General features: G+C 48.9%; 1 protein-coding gene across 3 annotated transcripts; it reads right to left on the reverse strand.

The window, feature by feature from the left end:
* Positions 1-1192: 1192 nt before the first annotated feature.
* PIGU (phosphatidylinositol glycan anchor biosynthesis class U) lies at positions 1193-21055 on the reverse strand (the record flags this gene model as incomplete). 3 transcript variants are annotated; one of them, XM_080354434.1, is made up of 12 exons in its annotated part: positions 1193-2739; positions 4799-4941; positions 6348-6472; positions 7227-7370; positions 7833-7987; positions 10687-10784; positions 12706-12806; positions 14420-14529; positions 16031-16093; positions 16998-17057; positions 19107-19171; positions 20926-21055. In XM_080354434.1, 12 exons carry the CDS (start codon positions 21053-21055, stop codon positions 2626-2628), a joined length of 1308 nt encoding a protein of 435 aa, XP_080210560.1. In that variant the 3' UTR covers positions 1193-2625. The 3 variants fall into 3 exon arrangements, with proteins under 3 accessions (XP_080210560.1, XP_080210562.1, XP_080210561.1); XM_080354436.1 differs by lacking the exon at positions 20926-21055 and adding an exon at positions 20550-20783; XM_080354435.1 differs by lacking the exon at positions 1193-2739 and adding an exon at positions 6021-6117 and having other exon boundaries at positions 4913-4941.
* Positions 21056-23343: the final 2288 nt, after the last annotated feature.

Genomic DNA, 23343 nt, shown 5'->3' on the forward strand with positions numbered 1-23343 from the left:
GGGTCCTGGGTGGCTCAGGTAGTCCCAGTGGCCCCAAAAACCTCCCTGGGCCTCACCTCCCGTCCAGGAGCCAGGATGGGGCACCCAGTCCCTGCTTGAGCTGCCGCAAGGTGGCCATGCGTGTCCCTGCCCCAGCTTTCTCCCTGTCCCTGCCCCTTCCACGTCCCTACCCGTGCCAGCAGGGTCAGTCCCTGTCCTTTCCCCTGCCCCTGCCTTGGCCTTGACTCTGCTCCTGCCCTGCCCTGTCTGTGTCACTGTCCCTGTCCTCAACACCGCGCCTGCCACTGCACTGTCCCTGCCTGGTCTCTGTCACTGTCACCGCCCCTGCCCTGCCCTTGCCCGCTCCCCATTCCTGTCCTTTCTTTTCCACTGGTCGTGCCCGTGCACTTGCCCGCTGCCCTGGACCATCCCAGCCCCTGCCCTGTCTTGTTCCTGCCCATTGCCCCCTCCTCTGCACTGTCCTTGTCCCCTCCCCAAACACCTCCTGCCTCTGCCCCATCCCCTGCCCCTGTCCCATCCCCTGCCCCTGCCCCATCCCCTGCTCCTGCCCCCTGTGCTCACTCCAGCACCTCTTCTCAGAGCCACTCTGAGTGCAGCTTTGGGACCTGCTCCCCGAGGGTGTTCCCCGATGGAGCCAGCCTGGGGGTGGGTGGCCAGAGCAGAGACCTGGGCAGCCACGGGAGCAAATTCAGCTGCTGCAGATCGAGGTGGGACCTGTTCCCCTTTGCCCCTCAGCCTGGCCCTGTCGCCTCCCGGCAGCATCAGCTCCCTCCTGATGGGTGAATCACTTTCTGCCGTGGGGGAGGAGGGGGCTGTAACATGGCTGCCCCCACAGAGCCCCACTACTCATCCTCTTATTGAGATTTTTCACACTGCTGTCGGGTTGAACCGTGCATGGCTGGCATCTCCTGAAACCAGAGTGGGTACCAGCGCGCCCCAGAGCCACGTTTGCATCTTGACATGCCCCAGAGCCACTTGTTTTCCCTCCTGACGTGTTTGAAGTCCTGTCACCAGCCCTCCCTGTGCCTCTTGGTGCCTCCCAGACCACCCCTCACCCTCTTGTCACCCCAAGCCCTCACCCCTCCCATACACTGAGCACACAAGAGCTCTCTAAAACTTGCGCAGTTTATTAAGCTCTGGCCATGCCACGCAGGTGGGAGCAGCCCGGGCTCCGTGTGCCCCCGCCACGGCCCAGGGCTGCACGGCCTGTCCCAGCCGGGGCCTGGGCCAGATCAACACCCCCCACCAAAGCGCTAATAGCAGTGCAGTAAGGCAAAAGTTTTAATTGTCCAGAAAGAAAGACGGGCTGTTTACACCACTGCCTGGGCACGCCGGGCTCTCAGCTGCTCTGTGCCAGGTGCAGTTTGACGCTGTGACATTCCCAGCCCTTTGGGTTTTTCTAGGGAGCAGCGGGAAGCTGGCTGCCTGCAGCCCGGCACCAGCAGAAGGCTCCCACGCTGGGGCCACCGCTCCTCTGCCACCACACACCCAGCACCGCAAGAAGCCAGCCTGGAGGAATCGGTGCGTGACATTCAGGGGTCAGCAGCCACGCCACGGAGAGCAGGCCTGGGCACAGAGGCAGTGGAGGGAGCGAGTGCTGCACCAGAGCCCCGCACACAGCCGCACGGTACCACCGCTGAGCTGGCCAGAGGGCACCAGGGGGAGGGTGTTCGCTGGCTGCGGAACACCTGCAGCCCGACTCCACGCCAGCAGTGGCTCAGCCTCCTGGATTTGGACGCCGCCAGGTCCCCAGGCAGGCAGCTTGCTTGTTCCACACCAGGCTCCAAGCGAGCGCTGCACCGCCAGGCTTTGCCACCCACAGAAACAAGGAGTACAGGACTGTTGTCTCCACAGTTGTGTTCCCTCTTCCGAGACCCCACAATGCCTCTGTGCAGCTCCTGACACGAAGTGCCGGTGCAGCTTGGACAGGATACAGCAGCCACCCGGCACCCCTGGCTCCTGCTGTCACCCCAGTGCCAGTTCTTACTGGTGTTTGAGCTCCAGGACTGTTACCTGTGGCGGCAGCTTCAGCTGACCTCCTTCTGACAATTCATTCATCCTTGGTCACCATTTGTTTCACAAGCACCTCCTGTGCCTGAGCGCATGTGATTTTTCCAGATCCCACAGCAGCAGATCCAAGAAATGGCCCTTGCGTCCCATGCTTGAGCACCAGGTACCCAGAGGTCGCCTTGTGCCGAGCAGGAGCATCAAGCAGTGACGGGGAAATTTCCGGAAGCAAACATCCCCAAGAAGCAGTGATAGTAAAGGAAACAGTTTATGGTCTGAGCTCTTTCTGGGCCAGAGATTCAGCCCTGCTTTTAGTTCAGACACTTTCTCCAGTTCCTGCTGGACTGCCCAGAGTTGATGGCTGAGGCTGCAGTGCAAAGCACAGCTGAGGGAAGAGGGGAGATGCTCCAGAGGAGGCACTGCAGCTCCTACTTGTAGTTCTTAGTCTCTGCACTGAGCCCAGGAGGGTATTCCCAGAAGAACCTCAGCCCTTCCTTTCAGTAGGTATCATTCCCAAAGTCAGACCTCATTCAGGGAACCTCCCCTCCCACCCCACGTACACCAAGCTTTGCACGTTCCTCAGAGTGGTCCATGTCCCAGGGAATGGTGGGCAAATCCTTATTTCAAAACGAGCATGGCTTCTGTCCCGTCTTGCCTCGTCAAGTGCAGTCCGTGAGTGAGGTAGTACTCCCGTCGGAGGAAGGCATAGAAATAATCCGAGACGAGCAGGATCTGCAGAAGTGAGATGTTCAGACACATCAGTGATGTTTCAGAACAAGGAATGAAAAGGAGTTTGTGCTTGTGACGGACCCTGAAGTGGTTTCAGAAGTTCCTAGGCTGTTCACTATGCTTTGCAAGAGGAGACACTGTGTTTTTGTCAACACCCCTTGCAGCATTAAACCAAGGGAGACTTAAACTAATCTATTTATCGCACTGCCAGTGTGCTCTCACAGACATCTCTGCTAAAGAGAATAGCTCCACAAACTGACCAAAACATAAGACAACGGCAGGTCCATCTGTGCCACAGCTTTACGGACCATCTCTATTAAGCACTTTTCAATTGTGATTGTTTTTCAACTGCTATTTCTATCAGAAAAGGTAAGAAGCTTGCAGGCAGCAGAAGCCCACAGCTCCCCAGGTCGGCCTTGGCGAACAGCAGCTTTAGCAGCTTAACAAAATGATACCTGGCTAAGGGGTCAAGAGCTGAAATGCTAAGGCTGTGGTTTCCCAGTCCAACATCCAGGCACAACACCAGCTAAAAGCACTTCTCCCACCCCCATCACTCCTGCATCTCCTTCCTGCCCTCTCCATGAGGCAGCCAACCCCATGCACACTCTTGCACATGTCTCCGTTTAAGCGGCGAGCGGAGCTGGCTGTCCCCGCATCCTCCCGGCCCAGGTTGGGCGCGCTGCCACACACAGCGGTGCAGGCGCTGTCCTGTGTTGCTCGAGGGCAGCCGAATGTCAGGCTGGTATCGCCACCAGCCACGCTGCAGTGCGAAATACAGTGGAAGTGCTCACAGAGAACTGCAGTGAACGTGGACACCTGACATGGGAATCACCAGTCCCTTCGCAGCCCCGCTCTGGCTGTCCCGAGGCGGCGCAGTGTGACAGCTCCCCCGACTAAAAGCGCTGAGGTTAGTGGGGATGAGGGCTCGTTCTTTCGCACAAGGAAATCAGAAAGCAGATTTTTTGCTCTGTGTTTACATATAGTGTAAGACCTTGCAGGATCTGCAATGACTTTCTCTGGTAGGAAATAAAATCCTCCTAGAATAGCAACACCTGCTATCTGTAATTAAAGTTTTACTATTCTTTTCACTCCATGGCAAGATGTGTAGTTAGAGAGCTAATGAACCATTCCCAATTTCCTATAAGCATTTCTTAGTAGTATTTCTATACTCCTTCTCACCCCACTCACTGCTCCGAGTCTCGTTTTGCTTTTACAGAATGGGCTTGTGCCCATTTACCAAGGGGGTGGCGGCTGTACAAGCAGGTGATTTTTAGCTCCTGACAAAACCACTCCTCTGGTTTTAGGAGAAGCAGACAAATGTAAATGGCTGGGGCACATTCAAAATAAAGGCAGTTTTAATGTGAAATGAACATTCTGCTCACCCAAATGTGAAACTCTCTCAGGGCTCAGGGACATGAGAAATAGCAGAAAGAAGAGAAGGGACACAGCAAAGGTTCTAGTAACCGTGTACACTGAACCCCATATTCCTGGAGTGCCCAGCTCTGCTTTCCCTAAGGCCTGTAGACATCATGCACCTAGAACAGCTGTGAGAGCAGCAGCGCGAGCAAGCCCTGCCATGACTGGGACCTGCACAACCCCACAACCCTGTGTTTTAGTGAGATATCACGCTCAGAAAGATTGGTGTCATGTCCCCGTGTATGGGCAGTTCTCATTTGCCTGCTGTCTGAGCCTGCTGCTGCTGCTGCCCTGTGGTTTTTTCCACTTCCCCTCTTTGCTCACCCTCACCCTTCAGGTGTGCCTCTAGTCCTGCCACCAAGATGCTCTTCCTCTGCTATCAAACACCAGCCCACATACCTTGCAGTACAGCCCAGCGGGATTGTTAAGCTATAGCTCAAATCCTACAGCAATCCTTGCCCATTAATGTGCCAGAAGGTGAGGACGAGGCAGCGTCCAGCTGAAGCAAGGACAGGCTGGAAGCTGCTGTGCAGGACACACGGGATGCGAAGAGCCAGACACGTCCTGCAGGACTCACTGTTGCTGTCAGAATCCCCAATCCGGTGACCGACCCAAAGCGCAGCCTTGTTTACCCCGCTCTACTAACCTGCCCTATGTTGAAAGTCAACGTGATGGCATAATAAAAATTGGAGTTGGCACTTCCTGCATAAATCCACAGGTGCCACAGGACGGGGAACAGGAAGGAGCAGGCAATGAGCACACATGACAGGATGAAGATGTTCCGGAGGACTGCAAAAGAAAACCAAGCTGTTAAAATGATGCATTACTGAGCAGCCATGCTCATGCAGCCAGCAATGGTATCTAAGGTATGTGTAGTGAGGGAGAGGCACTCGTCAACAAATACTACTCTCCAATAATCTTTCACAGTTTGCTTTAATAAGCTTTTATATATTCACTATATTTCCCTTTAAAATAAATACTTCTGCCTTTGCTTGAGTGTGAAATCCTCATTTGTAGCTCTCTCCTTCTAGATTCTACTTCCAAACACTCCCTCTTGGAGGACTTCAGCTTTTTGGTGTCTACACTACAGCAACCAGCAGTTTTGGGAAGGGCCTTTCCACCAGCATCACGGTCCAGAGAGGACACCTCGTCAAGCTGACGACAAAGGAAACAAATGAACCTGTGGGCCATAAGACAAGAGGTACTTTCTCAGGAGGTGGTAGGGAAATGAAAGCACCGTACCAGGAGGAAACTCATGTTAGGTCAAATGTGTTGACAAACATACGACCTGGGGCAGTGCAAGTGTGGCCAGCATCCATCGATGTGTCAGATGGACAAAAACCAAGCACAACCTTGCCTAAAAGAGCTAGGAACTACTAGGCCAGAAGATATTTTCTTCCTGTGAACTATTTATGCCTGTCCTTTGGCAGCACTATTATAATTCATCCCGGCAGTTGTGTTGCTGTGCTTGGCTATAGCTCAGCCAATGTCCCTGAAGGTACGTGGATGACTCTGCAGCTGAAGGGAGCTACCTGACATTTTAAGAGCATTGTCACATCCAGACCTGTTCACACCTCTCTTTTTGAACTTCTTGTTCAGTAGGTCTGTTCACTTGCTGTGGGGTGGCAGCCTGTGACAGATGGCTGTCCCTCTCACTGCTCCCAGCTGCCTTATCTGCACGTTCGGAATGTGCAGCTGAACCACCCTGACTCAGGATTTCTCAGAAGCTAAAGCGGTTCTTTACAAGGCATTTAAGAAAAACTGGGTAATTGCTTGGAATAAATCAGTTATTTGCACTCGGAGCAAACAAGCAGATGCAAAACAAAGAACCACTGCGAGGTGCAGGATTTCAAGGCTGGGGGACTCACCAATTGCAGGAGCAGTGTTCAAATTACACAGCCTTACACAGAGTGAAGCATTTGAAGGATGGATGTACTTTAAATAAGCCACATCCCTTGTGCAGGACTGTAAAAAAGTTCATCTTCAGAACAACTTGGAGAAAGGGGGGAGATAAGGTACAAGCGAAAATTCCCTCCTCAACCAATTTCAACCCTAGTCCTACAGACATGTTAGAGACTGTATCATCACCAGAAAAATCAAACCTCCTTCCAGACAGCCCTGGTTTGCTTTAGTGGTGACAATTATTGGACAGGCCCTTTCCCACTCCAGGGAAGAGACAAACACAAAGAACTTACATCTGTAAAGGTGGCTCCAGACTGGAAGGAAGGCCATGTACAGTGCAATGTCTCCCACGGTGGGATACGATTTGAAGATAGAAATGATTGCGAGCTGGACAAACATGAAGAACACAGGGTGCTCCCTAGAAGGGAAAAGACACAAAGGGTAAGAGGATGCAGTAGGGTCCCTGGAAACTGGATATAAATAGCAGCAAGGGCACAAATACACTGGGGGATGGGCTCGAAGAGGCTCTTGTACCCTTGTTCTCTCTACACCAGCCTCCGAGTGCTGGGTGGGGAACATGGAGCCGCTCTGCAGAGAAGTAGGATAAGGGGATGCACATCTGCCTGCTGCCCTCACGCAAAACTTGGTGCCTCTTCACGGCTCAACTCAACATACGTCCATGCAGTTGGTCATCCGGGCTTCCCCAGCTCTGTCTTATCCACCAAAATGCAACCAGCACCTCCCTCTGAAAGTGATTTGGAGAAGCCCACAGTTTTCCCTCTGGTGTGTCCTGAGGTCTGTATCCATTCCAGCTCAACAGACAAGCTGACTGAGAATCCAGGCATGTGAGAAATGTCCTGGAGTTTCCACTTTTTTTCCTGACAATAAAAACCTTGTAGTTCCAGATGAGTCCTTGCTTCCTGACTGCACTGGTTTGTGCTGGCAGGGAGCAGTCACCTCTATAGCGTAAACTTCTGCTCTTTTGATGTCTGCAACACATCTGTTGCACAGCAGAGCCCAACTCACTTTATTTAAGAGGAGCCAAGATTGAAACTTTGGGAAATGAGGAGTACAGGCCCTGTTTCAGGCTTGTACATCCAGACATCTGATGCCTTATCAGCTTCCACCAGACAACCAAGAGCAAAAACACTAGCGGAGAAATATATACTTACTTTAGCTTTATTGCCAAGGGGATGGTGTAGAAGAACACATTGATTTGAAATACACATACGAAGAAAAGACTAAAGTGTTCAAACATCTCTGCAAAGAAGTACCAGAAAAGGCCAATATTGGGTGTCAGATCTGGAACGGAAAGGCTGAAATTTGAAAAGAAAAGCAAAGGTAACATTTTTAAATGGTTGTTTTTCACTGCCCTGCTTCTGTTACATTAATTAATAATTGTGTGCTACTGGATGGAGAACCTATATTTTAAATTAATGGAAATGAAACCAAAGGGGTAAAAATCTGGAGGGAAAAGAAACTAATCCTCCCCTGTGCCCCAGCAGGATTTAAACTGTTCCCAAACACACATTTCTAGTGTTTCAGAGTCATGGTAGCTCAACAATGAAACTCAATGGAAAACATCTGTCTTCTCCAGTTCTCACTGATACTTAATTACCAGAAGCTGGGTAATGCCCGCACTCCTCCACACACTCGTTTATTACATTGCCAGTTTAACCACAGATCACACATTCCTCAGGATGGGGAGCGGGGCGGGTGTGTGTGTGATGCACAAGAAACAACACAGACGGGGCTATACAGAAACAACTTATACTTACATAAACCCGTAAACAGATGGGATAAAATCCCAGGAGTTGAGGAGGAAGAAGGAGAGGCAGATGATCACCACCAGGCTGCACAGGTACAGGGCTGTGTACTGCATGGTGTAGAGCCAGAAGCTTTTGCTTTTCAGCTTTATTGGTATGAACTGACGCTGAAAATACAAGCAATCAGATTTCTCTCATCAGACAAAAGCCACAAGAAAGCCCGAGTGTCCAGTGTTCATTTTAAAATCAATGAAAGAAAGCATCAAATACTGGCACTATGGCATTGGAAGGAGCAGCTCTCAAGCACAATTTGCTTTATATTCTTGACTGTGGCAAATTAAGTCACCCACATTTCACATATCTCCAGAATGGTGCTTGAGAATACCGTAGCTAAGCTGGTAATTTCTGCTTGCAGTGAGTCGAGTCTCATGCACCCAGTGTAGGATTTACACCCACCCCCTCACAGCTACACCTGCACCTTCGATGTCTGCAATACTGTCACAGAATCCCAGGATGTCAGGGGTTGGAAGGGCCCTGGAAAGCTCATCCAGTGCAATCCCCCCATGGAGAAGGAACACCCAGATGAGGTTACACAGGAAGGTGTCCAGGCGGGTTGGAATGTCTGCACAGAAGGAGACTCCACAACCCCCCTGGGCAGCCTGGGCCAGGCTCTGCCACCCTCACCGGGAACAAGTTTCTTCTCAAATTTAAGTGGAACCTCTTGTGTTCCAGTTTGCACCCATTGCCCCTTGTCCTGTCACTGGTTGTCACCAGAAGAGCCTGGCTCCATCCTCCTGACACTGCCCCTTTCCATCTTGATCCCCAGGAATGAGTCCCCCCTCAGTGTCCTCTTGTCCAGCTCCAGAGCCCCAGCTCCCTCAGCCTTTCCTCACACGGGAGATGCTCCACTCCCTGCAGCATCTTGGTGGCTGCGCTGGACTCTCTGCAGCAGTTCCCTGTCCTGCTGGAACTGAGGGGCCACAACTGGACACAAGATTCCAGGTGTGGTCTCCCCAGGGCAGAGCAGAGGGGCAGGAGAACCTCTCTGACCTGCTGACCACCCCCTTCTAACCCACCCCAGGTCCCATTGGCTTCCTGGCCACAAGGGCCCAGTGCTGGCTCATGGTCACCCTGCTGTCCCCAGGATCCCCAGGTCCCTTTCCCCTACACTGCTCTCCAACAGGTCACTCCCCAACTTATACTGGACCCTGAGGTTGTTCCTGCCCAGATTCAAGACTCTACACTTGCCCTTGTTATATTTCATTAATTTTCTCCCCGATCAGCTCTCCAGCCTGTCCAGGTCTCTGATGGCAGCACAGCTTCCAGTGTCAGCCACTCCTCCCAGCTTGGTGCCATCAGCAAACTAGCTGACAGTCACTCTATTCCTTCGTCCAAATCATTGATGAATATATTGTCCCGCTGCCCAATTTCCAGCGCAGGAACCCCCAGCAGTGAGGCAGCTTTTCCCCTGGCAGGAGGTGCACAGGGAGCCAGCTCCCGCTGGTGTGCAAAGCACGCGCTGTTCTCACAGTCAGTGTGTGCTTAACGACACTTGCTGGAACAACGTAAGCAAGCTTACCAAGGAGCTTCAGCAGGACAGATTAGAAAGCGCTGAGGAAAAGCTATTTAATTCTGTACAGGGAATGAAAGAAAGTACATCTACAAATCTCGGTAAACGAACACGCTCTAGCATGATCCCCTTTAAAAGCTTCAAATTAGGCACTCACATATCAAAGCACTCGTTGCTTGTGAAAGCAATGCTGGTACTTTTCTGCCACTTTAAGTTAAAACAGGACAAATGAGACCAAAATATAAAATATATAAGGTAAATGCTCGTAAAAAACCATCAAACTGAAAAAGCCACAGTGACCCTGCAGATGATCTTGCCTTGCAAAGAGTAATAATAATAAAATTTCTGGTAAAAAGTAAGAGACATTCATGTCAGATTGTCATGGAAAGAAAATGGACCAGAAGGGACTCTCCATTGTCTTTTGAAGTTCCAAAATTTCAGAATAGACTGTAACGAACCTGTCGTTAAGATTAGCCATAACAATCACTAGGGAGACAGGGCAGAAGCAATCAAGAAAGACTGGTGAAACACTCAACAGCAGAACTTCCAGAGCAGCGAAAGTAATACAAGTGATCACCAAGTGATCTGTGAATTAGGTATAGAGCCCTCTGCTAGCGGTCACAGCCTCTTCTTGCTCCCATACCAGAACAGGACTGGCAGTTGATCAGTTTTCATTAAATGCACTATAATTTGGACTCTCAGTTAAGTCACTGTTTGCAGCATCAGCACAAGAGCTGAAAGAGAGCCCAGCGGGAAGCACGCAGGCAAACCGGTGATGAATCCACTCATTAGCAATGAGCAGCATCCCTGCCCGCAGCTGTGCCTCCCAGCCCGCGGCTGGGCTGCTTCTGCCTCTGCCTGTGGGGCCTGTGCCCACGAATGAGCACGGGCAGCCCTGCGGGGACCCCGGGCCCCTGGAGTAGGAAGAGAACGGACAAGGGCAACCAGCCGCTTCTGTAAGCACTTGCCTTTCGCCATTAAACTCCAGATCAGCGCTTCCAAGTTTGAGTGATTCAAACATACAGCTCCTCATTCCTCCTCTCCAGGTCCACAATCCCCTTTGCTATTCATGCGACACAAAGAATAGCACTTATATTGGGCAAGCCAGTTCTGCAGACGACTTTCTGCTCCCTTCTCTCTATGCACAGGCATCTCCATTAACGATTCAAACGTCTATGGCTTGAGGAAAGCAACTTTTTCTGAAACTTGGGACTTGCCCACCTCCCCTCTCAATAGCTAAGGACTGTCCCTGCACAGCTACAAGACAACAGGTACCAACAGTCAGAAATCATCTACCTGTAGCAGGTAAAGAAGTGCCGGAGCAAACAATGTGAGCGGGTAGAGTGACTGGTATGTTGCTAAGGCCAGAAATACAGCACTGAGTAAGGCACTACCTGCAAAGAAAAAAAACACTTTTATTTGTAATGAATGTATAATATGAACAGCCTTACAGACAGGCAGTCCAAACGTGAAGAAATGCACAACCCTCTGCAGAGGCTTTACAAATATCAGGACATCACTTAAAGGCATTTTTAGTGGAATGTGTCCTGGAGAGTGTCCTTTTATTAACTGCATTTTGAACGGAGAATGACTCATACCAAGGTGATTCTCCCACAGGAAAGAACTGCTGACTGGTTTATATCTCCCATCATTCACATAAAGAGATTCATGTAGTTCAGACTATATATAGACCATGCTGGTTGCTGTTTATGCATGGGGATGCATTCCCTGATGTCACATCTGCATGAAACAGCTGTTCTACTGGGCACGCTGGATAACCGGCTCACCAGAACGTGTCAGGGCCCCCAGCAAAGCTCTGTGAAAAAGAGTGAGCACAAGTCTGCGGCTGAGGGAATGAAGGGGCATTAGCCCTACTTTACAGACACCAAAACTGAGGCATAAATAGGATTAGCACAACTTTTCCAAGTGGTCTTAAAAATATGAATGCCTTCCTTGAGGAAGCTGTATTTGAGGTGTTTCAGGATGAGCTAAGGGCTGAGTACTCTTACTGCCCAACACCAGAAAGCAAGTACAAAATGTCCCAGGTTAAACAATTACAATACAAGCACTGAGTGCAGTAGCTTGCTTATAGCTTTCCATCTTATGTCATTTGATAGAAGTCATCTGTAAAAATACAGCTTAGACAGCAAGAATCCTGACTCTGCACTGGATTAATTGCCAGCCTACTGCCATTGAACACTCGGTGAGCTGCTCTCTGCTTCCACCTTTTGAAAGAGAAAATACAGGGTGACCTGGTGATGTTCTTAGACAAAAACCTCTCTGTCCTCTATTTCATCGAGTGTTCAATTCTGCACACATCTAAAGAACTGGTACCCAGAAATCAGAGTCATAATCCAATACCCTCTCTGCCCACTTTAAAACTGAGAGGCCGCCACTCTCCCAGCCAGGGAGAAAACACACGGGCCAGCCACTACAGCTTTGTGACTGAACTATTCATCTATCAGTGAACACAGTTTAACTAAAAAGACCCCACTCATTTGCTTTTGCAAATGCTTTTAAATCAAAACCTCTCTTGCCTCAATTAGTCGATAATTGGAGGAAAACTTGCTTTTGGAAACACTAACAAAACCAATCTATACCAGCTTTCTTTGCAGTGTCTTGGTCTGGGCACGGCCAGAGACAAGATCAGACAGACCCTTCCTCTGATCCAGCACAGAACTGCTGAAACTTCTGTGACCTGTGCAAATCACGTATGCAAGGAGACTTGAGCACTGGGGAGGCAGAAAAGAGACAGAGAGCTGGCATTGTGCAAAGTGAACCAAACAGCTGTTCTGTCATCATCTATCCAACTGTGCTGGTGTGGGTTTTTGGTTGCTGTTTTGGCTTCCCCAAAGCTCAATTAACTAATTTCAAACCAAGGGTACAACCATGAGTGAAAGGTAAATAATAGCTGCAGGCAACTGCCTGCTTTTGAATACAAGTTCAAAGACACACTTGGAAAATAAATTGTATACAACACTTTAAGTGCATATTCACGTACAAAAGAAAGAGCAGCAGGAGCATTACGTCCTCCTACACACAGACACGCATTTCTTCATAAACAGAAAACTATTCAAAGTCATGCAGGGAAAGGAGTCAGTTTTCAGAGATTAAACTCCCAGGTATACTGAGATTAAAGCAAGTTTTGACTTGCTCTCCTGTGATTTCAGGTAGAACTCGGACCTTGCTGCAGTCCTCGTTTCTGATGTGTTTCCCTGAGATGTGTGTCACAAGCATCCACCTTGATTGAAATTCTGCTAATTTTCTAATCTTTATAGAAAGACATAATGAACCTTTTTTTCTCCATTGCGTTACCTTTTATTGTAGCTAAAATGAAGAACGCAAGGACAGTGTTGTTGATGGCACAGGTGGACTTTGCCACACAAGACATCACGGTGTAGGGGTTTAGCAGATACCTGAAAAAGAGCAAAGCTCGAGTTAGTCACGCCACTCAAAGGAGACGCCACCTAATCAAAGAGATATTCAAAGGAAAAGCTGATGCAATTTGCCATTTCTTTTTGTTTATTGACATTTGATGGGATCCTCTCATCAAACTAATTCAGCTGAACAGATCCCTTAGTATGGGGCAAAGAACAGATCCCTGAATTGTGGCCTTGGACAGAGTGGCCACAGGGAGCACACTGAAGAAAAGGAGATGGTTGGGAAGATGCCTAAAATCCATGATCTACCCTAGAAAATGACTATGAAAAATGTTCCTTGCTTTGCAGAACCATTGTGTGTTTATTCAGTCAGACCTAGGAATACTGGATCCAAAGTCAAGTCTTTCTGCTACTCACACTTACTGACTCTGAGAAAGTAATAAAAATAAGAAGATACCAAGATGGAAACAAATCATGAGACACTGGCAGAGTTTCCCCCAACCCAACCGCACCTGCACACTCCTATGGCAGAGCAACCACTTGTGCTGCCCACGCCACAACCTGGGCACAAAACCTGCCAGCTAAGAAAACCTTTAGTTAGTAAGGTTGTGTTAGTAAAGTGTTAGTAAAGACACCAGCTTCTTTTGGAAATATGAATTACAATAACCCCAAAAGCACAGAAAAAATGTCTGGGAGGATTAACCAAGAGAACGTACCCATCAGCCTTGCTAGTAACTAAATCAATCACCAGAGTGAGCAGACAGGACTGATGATTTCCTAATTATCTCTTTACGTAAACATTTTCCTACTTCTCCGGGTCCCAATCTGGCTTTTTGCTGTGTTTCCAGAGGGAGAGCCCCTGAGAGACAACCTACCGCCAGCTCTGCTGCTGCAGCGGTGGTGGATACAAACAACCTGCAATTCAGACTCTCTTGCCCTGCAGAATTTATCATTCTACAAAATACATACAAAAATAAGAAAAAATAACAACCTATCTAACGGAAAACTCTGTCTGATGCAGAATAATTCAGATAATAATTTATTCATGTCAAAATCCCAATTAAAAATTTATTTGACATTAAGTACCTTGCTTCCATATTACTTATTTTATTTGAAGCTTTCTGAAATAAATTAAAAAATGTTTAGTACGCAGAGGAAAACCAAGACAGGACATTATTAGGATGACAATCTGAAAATATCTTTGAATCATTACGAGCAATTCTGGGATATTTAAGTTGTGATATTCAGCAAACAATTGGTTCGACTGCTCAAAGATTCTCCCAACTTTTCTAAAGACACCTGAGACATTTGGGAGGCATAAAATCAGCCTTGATGACATTAGCATGCAGGCAAATTAATGGGAAGGTGATCTGTGCAGACACAACATTCTTGCTACCAAATTAGTGACGTTACACCGTTGAGTCTGTCTTAAAGGGCCTGAGTGAATTTACCTGTTGGCAACAAACATTTGGAAAAGCATCTGCCTTTCACCCTCAAACTGAGTGTTCAGAGCTGGGGGGGGAGTCGTATAGCAGGAAATTCAGAATTTCTGGGGGAAAAAAGCCCAACAACTATTAAAGCCCCAAATCTGAGAAATAAAACCCAACGGGAGCTGGGGAACCAAAGCAGCGCCAAGCAGCAATACTTACACTAGTGCTACCTTGAGGGGGATGTAGTGCATCTCCATGGGCGTCCGGATGAGCTCAGCCACGTCTGGTGCATATTTATCCAGTTCTATTAGGAGCTTTTGCTTTTTGAACTGAACAAGAGAAAGTGACCAAAGATTGTCAGATGAGGAAAACCATTATTTCTTATCACTCAGGCCTTCCATGACTGTGGAACACTATAACCAAGCCCCAGGTGTGAGCCAGAACTCATGTTTTGTGTGGTGTTGTACAAACACAACAAAAAAAATCCCTCTCTTTTCCCAAATACTTAACAACTGAAGTAGAAGTCATGAGAAAGCAGATAATCTCTACTCATTTGAGCTTCCTTAATTATCTGTGTCTAACGCTTGACACAGCTGGCAATGAATTCACCACGCTAGAGTTTAATACTTTCAACCTTCCTACAGCTTGTCTGGATCTCCAATGGAAAGTTGACTTTCTAAATTCACTGTTCAACATACAAGCCCCTAAGAAACCAAGTCAGAGAAGCAAATCTCCTTTAGGGACCCAGGACCACTCTCTTTAATCTATCTTGCTCTATAATGGTCTGTATGGAGACAGAAGAGAAATCTGAATTATGAACCTACTGAACTATGTCATGGTGAGACAGAAGGAGAGAGATGGTGGCAATAAATGCTCAATGAGCACAGTAACTGACACACAGGATTTTTACACATCCGCAGTTCTATAATGAGTCCTTTCTTCAGCCTCGAAGTCAGAGCACACGGAGCCAGTATGTAGCTGGATGGGAGACCACACAGATGCTGTAGAAAACGCAGCCTCCCTGCTCATGTCGATACTGACTTGTTGCCCCTCTGGGGTTGCAGAGAGCGCAGCGTTGCTTACGTTAAATGCTCTCAGCACTGCCTATGAGGGAGAGCTGGCAGGAATCACTCACCTCGAAATACGTGTATTTAAAATTTGAAGGGAACAAGTAATATTTGGTGTCAAACTTTCACCTGGCTCAGTAGGATGATTTATGTCACCTCAGCATCCTTGGAAGGTTTATTCCTTCTTTTATCCATTTCCAGTCTGTGTATTAACTCAGGCTATGTGCAAACACAAACCATGTTCAGGGTAAAACATTTCAGGCTCCAGCTACGGAAGTTGTAGCAGAGGTGAGAAAAAGTAGCGCAGAAGTCTTGCCAACAGTCTTGCCAAAACCATAGTCCAGTAATTAAATTCCACATGCTGCAAACTGTCACAACAGCTGAAGATGGGTTTTCAGTACACATTCTAAAATCTCACATCTCACCTTGGGAACCATGACCCCACACTCGTCTGCATTTCATTGGCTACTACATTCTCACAAACTTCTCAAATTCTTTATTCTCCCTTTGGATTAAAGAATCTACACTGCTGTAACCATCATTCCAGTGCAGTGTGGCAGCTACGGACACTGTGTTTCATACCATAATACTGCCACAACAAACCTTTATGTTTACCACATTCAGTCCTCATGTTTATTGTTCATCCAGAAATGGCCAGATTTACTGAAACATGGACAGGTTGATACTGTATGCTCTGGCATGTGTTTTCTTTGGTACAAGATGTATTTACAGTTGCTGGGAGAAGAGGATCAGCAACACTTACCACAACTTTGTTGAAGTCCTGAATGGCCAAGTAAAGGGCAATAGCAGTCAGCACATCAGTTATCTAAAAAAGAAAGGCATAGACAGACTGTAAACAAAATAAACAAACGGAGAAAAAGGTATTGCAATGTTGAATATGGACTTTGATCCGACTCTGCTCACAAGAAGAGAAAACAAGCTTTAAAACCACTAGATTGCTGATTTGTTCACTGCGCTCACACGCCACCGCTTAATCTTGAAGTCATGAGCCGTACCAAAGATATTAACATTTACAAGAGAATGGGAATTATGGGGAAAGAAGTACGTGAAGGTAATAGAATCAGTGACCTAATCAGAGCACAGGCAACATGGGGCAGCACCCAGCTGGCTAAACCCATCTGCCCACCAACCCAGCGTGACAGTGCCCAGCTGTCCCCAGCACACAGGCAGCACCGTCACCTGGGCCCCCAGCCCTGCTGGCTCTGCAGAGACCAGGAGAGGCCTCAGCAGCTGCCACGTGCAGCCAGCTGGGTGATTTCTGTCCTCCTGAATTATGCAGGACTCAGAGAACCGTTTACAACAAGGGACATTTGGAGGACTAACTCGTTTGTGCTCCCTCTGCAGAACTGGGGTTTGGCAGCGGGTTTTAATGAGAACCACCGCAATGTCGGGATTAGGCTGAGGGGACAAAACATTCTGACCCGCAAAAGGTAACCTTGAAATTGGAAACCAAATGCCAACTTCCTGTCCCTCTGCAGGGATACTTATCTAACCAAGAACTCACAAAAAAGAAGGAATATGTACAAGGGAAGAGCCCGAGCGTGGGTTTGTACAGACAAAGCTGCCTTTCTAATGGAACTGTGAGCTCAGCAGGAATCTGAACTACAGGGAGGCCAAACGTCTTTGATTCTTGCAGGAGTAAAAGGAAAGTCGTATTCAGCATTTCACAAAACAGGACCTTTGAAGAGGAGCTTTCCAGGAGCACTCACCATGAACACCAATTCAGCATATTCAATCACGAAGTGGAAGAGATATATTATCAGGGGGGTCTAAAAGAGAGCAGAAGGGAAACCCATGTCAAACACTGTCCAGATAAAACAACTGGCGATTTGAAGAGAAATAGTACTATGAGGGCTGCGAACGGCAATTTTCTTTTGCCTCTTCTACAAGGCTGTTTCTTCAGAGTAAAGTGACTAAACAAAGCACACTTACCGGTCTTCTTCCTTGAAAAGTTCTGTTACCTTTTATAAAAGCCACCATCAACTTTGAAAGTTATATTCCATTCCAACTTTTCAATTCCACTAGTATAGTGGTGGAGTTACAATAGAAAGCATTTAAAGAACAGCTTTAGAAAATATTTTTTTCTATGGAATCTATTTTTTCAGGTTGTTTGCAGGTACTTTTGAAACTATTTCCTACATAGCTGGTTGCATTGTTTAGCCTGTTTAGATGAGTCTTTTATAAAGCAAAAAGAATAAAGCATGTTAAAACCACAAAGCAGTAGGACTACAGTCCTGTCGTCCTCCTAATCCCACAGCTTTTCCCTTCTATGGTAAAAGGAAGAACATGTTTCTGAATAATTCCTTGGCAGAAAAGCTTATTCTGGAAGTACTATATTTACATGGTTGTGCTGGTTTAACTGAAATAGAGCTAGTTTTCTTCATGCAGTTAGAAACTCTTTCGTAGACAGCACAGTCATCGTTTGGATTCAGTTTCAGAATAAGACAGCACCCTGCGACACAATTAATACTTTTCTCCAAGTACCTTTGCAGCAGTTTTGAGCTGGAACCATGTCAGAGCTCACTGTTATCTTAGTTGTTGTCTGGGAGCCAAGGACACTGAGCTCTGCCCACGGGTGTGAGGCAGCTGGGAAGGGGGACAGGGGTGGGACAGACCTCGACTGACACCCACACTGAGCAACGAGAATATTCCACACCATTAGTGTCAGCCTTCAGATTTAATGAGAGCTGGGTTTTCCTGACCTGTTCCCGTTCTGCTCTGTTCTGGTGGAATTCGGGAGTTTCTTTAGTTCGGCCTTTTGCCATTCTGCTGTTTTGCAGTGGCCTCTGAGTCTTTCTGACCCTTTGACCCTTTCTCTCTCTCCCTGGGATCAGCTGTTCAGGACCAGGGTGTCTCTTCATAGGACCGGCTGCTTGGCATGGATGGAGTTAATGGGAAATTGCATTGACTATTACTTATTTTATATTTAATTTTTCTATATATAATTATTAGTAGCAGTACATTAGTATTATTTTGTTATTTTATTAAACAGTTTTAATCTCAATCCACGGGTTTCTCCCTTCCAATTCTCTCCCCTCCTTGTCGGGGGAGTGAGCAAGTGGCTGTGGTGGTTCGATTGCCACCTGGGTTAAACCACCACAATGGTCTAATTTCAGGCTTCACTGTCAGAAAATGTATTTATTTTGAAATACTTTAAAAATAATGCAATGGTATAAATAAGTATTGCAAAATATTACAGTCTGGGAGAAAAATGCATTTAAAGAAGATTTTATTGAAGAGAAACAAGTTTTCAAAGTATACAAGATATCTGCCTCATCTCCAGGTGACACTACGTACGAGTGTGCCTTCAGATCACTCAGACCTCTCCAGGGCACAAAAACCCCACCAGGTGCTTAAGCGTCTGGAGGAACAAGGTGTTTGCAAGGAATAAATGCATTGCATGCTTGTGCTAAGGCCAGTATTTCTGCAAATGCAGAAAGTCAAGACACTGCTATCCAGTAAACTGTGTTCAGACTCACACTGACACCATCTCTCCCAACTCTGGCCTCTGCTGACAGAAATATCTGCATTGAGCAGAGTCTTGTGCTTATTACAGATCTCCCCTATTTCAGACTCTCCTTGTGCAGAAAAAAATATTACGATGCTCATCATCTGCACAGCAATGGGTTATCCCATGACAAAATGCCTTCTCTCATTGTGTCACTACGTATACAACTATTGCACAGACACCTACACAACTCTAAGTTCTCTGAAGTGCTGGGACAAGACAGGTCCCCAGCCTTTGCCAGTCTGTGAGCAGCAAGACTAAGACATGTGCCATTTGAATATCATGTTTAAAATGAAACATGCATACTGACCTCATGGAAAACAGCTCCAGAATATGGCGAGATCCCCAAATCCAGCAGAGCTAATCCTTCAACCACTGGAACAAACAGAACACCTGCATTAGAATCCAGTACCGTAGGGAGAGAAAAATCTCATGATGGTACAACTGCAGTTTTTAAAGCACCTGGTGCTCATGAGAACCTCACACTGAACCACTATCTGAATGGGTGACACAAAATTTCACAAAGCCAACAACCAGCTAGAACTGATTGTTACTTCTGCCACACAAATGTCTTTAGTAAGTAAATTATCAGTTGTAATCTATTTATTTGTTTCAGCTAAAAATGTTATAGCTGAAATGTTTTGCTCTTAACTAGATATAAACCGCATGTATGGTATTTACTATTTTAAGTCACCTATTACGTGATACATGGCATCTATGCTGGAGAAATACTTAATTCTAAGAGAACAAATCATGACATAATATACAATTTGAACTATTTTGACTAAAACAGATGCAGAGAGACCGGAAACAAACAAAAGCAAAATAAAAGAGCAGAAATTAACACATATTACCAGGCAAAGGTAAAAGCTTTATCTGTTGTTGAAAATTCCTGATATTTTGCTGCCTTAATTCGGATCCTTTGCAATCATGTAATTACGCCTTGCACTGCAACGCATGCACATGCTTTTCCATAGGATTCCACCTTACTGAGCACAAGGACTCCCTGGGGATGGAGCAGCATATGCAGTGAAAGAAGCTACGGGAAACAGGCCCATTTGTTCAGAGGGAGGAGACTGCAGGGAGCAACGAGAGGTTCTCCGTTCAGCGGTAAGTGCTGCAGAAGCAGATTCTGTCTTTGTGACCAAGCCCCCACATGACAACAGCCCAGACTTTTCAAGGTGATCCTAACTGTGCTCCTTACTCACTCCTGCCTTGACGCTCCAAGGTAAGACTCAGAAAGGATCCATTGCTGCAAGGGATTTTTTGGAAGCTGTACTTAGATACTGTGCAGCACAAAGTGCTACACACTGTGGAGGAAAGGCCTGAGGTCATCAAACACTTTCATGCTTTCAACCTCTCTTACTTTGTGCCACCGTTTTCCACCCCAAAATTGAAAATAATTTAACCTGCATAATAACTGGATATTATTTGCCTAAAGGGCTGCCGTTAAAATAAAGGTTCCTAATGGGATCAGATGCTATAGCCGTGAATGAGACCAAAAAGCCTTATTTAAACTGTACCTCAGCCTTCTGAATAGAGTCTGAATCTTGTTGGTAACAACATGTGAGGCCACAAACTGAACAAGGAAAGCAAAACAGTGACAAGCTCTGCGGGACCTGGGCACCGTGCCGGTGTGCTCACCCCACGAAGCAGCGGTTGTGCAGCTCAAGCGTAACGACAGCGACTCGGCGGAGCTCCTCAAGCTCCATATTCGGTGCCAGATTTTGTCGTTTTTGCGTTTTACACACACCTGTGACACAATCCGCTTGTACAAGCACAACCAAGCCGGCTGCGCTCAGTGCCTACACCGCGGTCCCGTGTTCCCTCCGTCCTCCTGCAGCCGCCGGGCACTCGCTCTTTCCTCGGGGACAACTGCCACCAGCTGCCTCATGCAGCGTTCGGTGGGGGCCGGGAGAGAAGCGGCCCGACCCCAGCCCGGGACCGAAGCCCGGGCCTCTCCCCGCGGGGCCGGGCCCCAGCCTGGAGCCGGGCCGGGGACAGGCCCGGGCCCGCCGGCACCCCCGCTCCCGGCCCCTGGGCGTCCCCAGCCCCGGGCGGCCGCCGGCCCCGTCACCGCCACCCCGCGGGCCCGGCCCATTCAGCCGCGGCGGGGAGCGGGGCCTCACCTCGCTTCCAGGCGTTTAACGGGGACGCCACCTCCACCCGCTCGGAGATGAAAGCGGCGAAGCTGGAGCGGTAGAGCGCGGCCCGGACCGTCACGGCCACCAGGACCACCAGCACCAAGGGAGCCGCCATCCTCACGGGCAGACACCGGCCGCCGCCGCCTGTAGTTCGCGGGCGGCGCCGGAGAACGCGGCGCCAATGGACCGGCCGCGCCGGGCGGACTACATATCCCAGGAGACCCCGCGCCGCCGCCTCCCGACACCGCCCGAGAGCTACGGCGAGCGCCGTGGGGCGAACTTAGCCGGAGCGCGAAGGCGTGGGGCTGCATCCCCCGGCCCGCCAGGCGGGGGCAGGAGCGGCCGGGCCGGAGTGCGGGCCCGGCGGGGGCGGTGTCCGGGCGTCCTGCCGGCGCTGCGGGGCGGCCCGGGGCGGGTGTCCCGCTTTCTCCCCGCCGCCCGCCCCTTTCCAGTCAGCTTTGCTGCCCTTCGCCGGCCGGTGCTGCCTGTCCCAGCGCCGGGCGGGCCGGGCCGGGCCGCCCCATGGGGCCGGTCAGGGCTCCCCGCCCCGCACACCGGCGCTGAGCCCCCGCCGCTGTGCGGTCTGTGCGATCTGGCTTCGGTCTGGCTCCGGTCTGGCCCCGGCTCCTCGCGGGCCCGCGGCGGCTCTGCTGCCCACGCAGCCGCGCTGTGCCCCGCAGGGCCGCTGCCTCGGCCGCTCGGAGCCGGCGCGGAGCAGCCGCCGCCTCGCAGCGGCCTCGGTCAGCGCTGCCGAACGGGCTCCCCGGTGCAGGACGCCGCCCGTGGCACTGCCGTTCAGCGGGCTCCTCTGCGCCCCTGCTCCAGCCGGCGGGGTGCCCTGGGTCCCAGCTCTGCGAGCTGCGTGCTGCTCACGCGTTCCGTTCGCTCCTGCTCGGCTGGCTGCTCACCGGCGAGGGTAAATAAAGACCTATTTACCTCTTGGTAAATAAAGACACATCTTTATTTCCTCAGGTGTATATACCCCCATAGTCTTTTCCTGCACGGAGCTGCCACCACCCTTGTGGCCATGGTCAGTTACACAACTGTTGATGGCAGGGAGTGCTGGTGGCCGTGGACACTTTCAGCAGGTTCTTGGCGAACTGAGATTGTCAGCCTATGTGGTTTCAACAGGACCACCAGACGCCAGAGCTTGTGAGTTCTCGGGAGACCTTCACACAATACCTTCCCAGCACACGCTTTCCTGATGCTTTTCCAATAACTGTTTCTCCATCCACAGCCCATTCACTCAAACTCTCACAAAAGTGGCCTTCGCAACACTTCCTTCGGAGTGGAGATAAATGGAAGGAAGACCCGGTAGTCTCTTAAAAAATTGATGAACAGAATGAAAACCCACATGTCATATCATGATATGTGAAGGCAACACTTATTTTCATGTAAGAAGCTGATGGGATTTGCTGACAGTGCTGGGGCTACCATTTAAAAGAGATGGGTAATGTACATTGGACTTATGCAACTTTAGAGCCATGGTATAGGCTTGCATCCACATGCAGGAACGGAGAGAGGCTGAATGTCTCTGTGACATGGTCCCTGAAGGCCCATAGGACGCAGCACATACCCTCCCTGGGACTGGAGGGACTCGTGGATTTAGCTGGTAAATCATATGCACTTTCTGGACCAAGTCCATAGCTACTTAGAACAGCGCTAATGCCTTCACGCTACAGAACAAGCTTCAGATGGTCCAAGGAGCATTTCCTGCTGTGCTTGCTCCCTTGCCAGGGTGAGGCAGCACATCCGTTCAGCTGCTGCCTTTGCAGGGGTTTCCTCAGATGTGTTCTTATCCACAGGACAACAAACCTGGTCCTGAGGCAATAACAGGATCTTCAGTGTTCTGTCCATCATGTGGCAGCTCTTTCGCTGTCAGGGCGCTGGCCTGAGGGCACCGGTTAGCGTGGGCACTCGCTGGCTGTGGGACTTGGCCACAGATCTGACTGGGCTTGGCACATCCTCAGGTTAATCAGAGTGGGTTTGTTCAAGTTAAATTATTTGTGCAGACATCTGTAAATAAGAAGGCAGAAATTCTTCTTCGCGGTTGTTAACTATGCTCTCTTGAGTTTGCTGATCAGAAATGCTCTTTTCCCAGCACTGATTGCTCTCCAACTGACAGTTCTCATCCAAGCTAATTGACAGCAGTTGCCCGAGAGTGCTGCTTTGCTGCACAGTTGGGGTACGGTTGTGTGGTTAAAGCTGCACTGCTCTGACATGCTGATTTTCCTAGTCTGATCTGGGCCATATACTTTCCAGCATCATCAATGCAGCAAAGGGAAGCAGAAGCCCTGGGGAAATTCAGATAACCTCCCAGAGCACCAGGAATCAGATGTGAAATCATGCCACTACACTTTAACTGGAGTGCAAAAGCCGACTGAAAAGAAAGGTCAAAAGAAT

The sequence above is a fragment of the Nesoenas mayeri genome (assembly GCF_963082525.1).
Source record: "Nesoenas mayeri genome assembly, chromosome: 16".
Lineage (NCBI taxonomy): Eukaryota > Metazoa > Chordata > Aves > Columbiformes > Columbidae > Nesoenas > Nesoenas mayeri.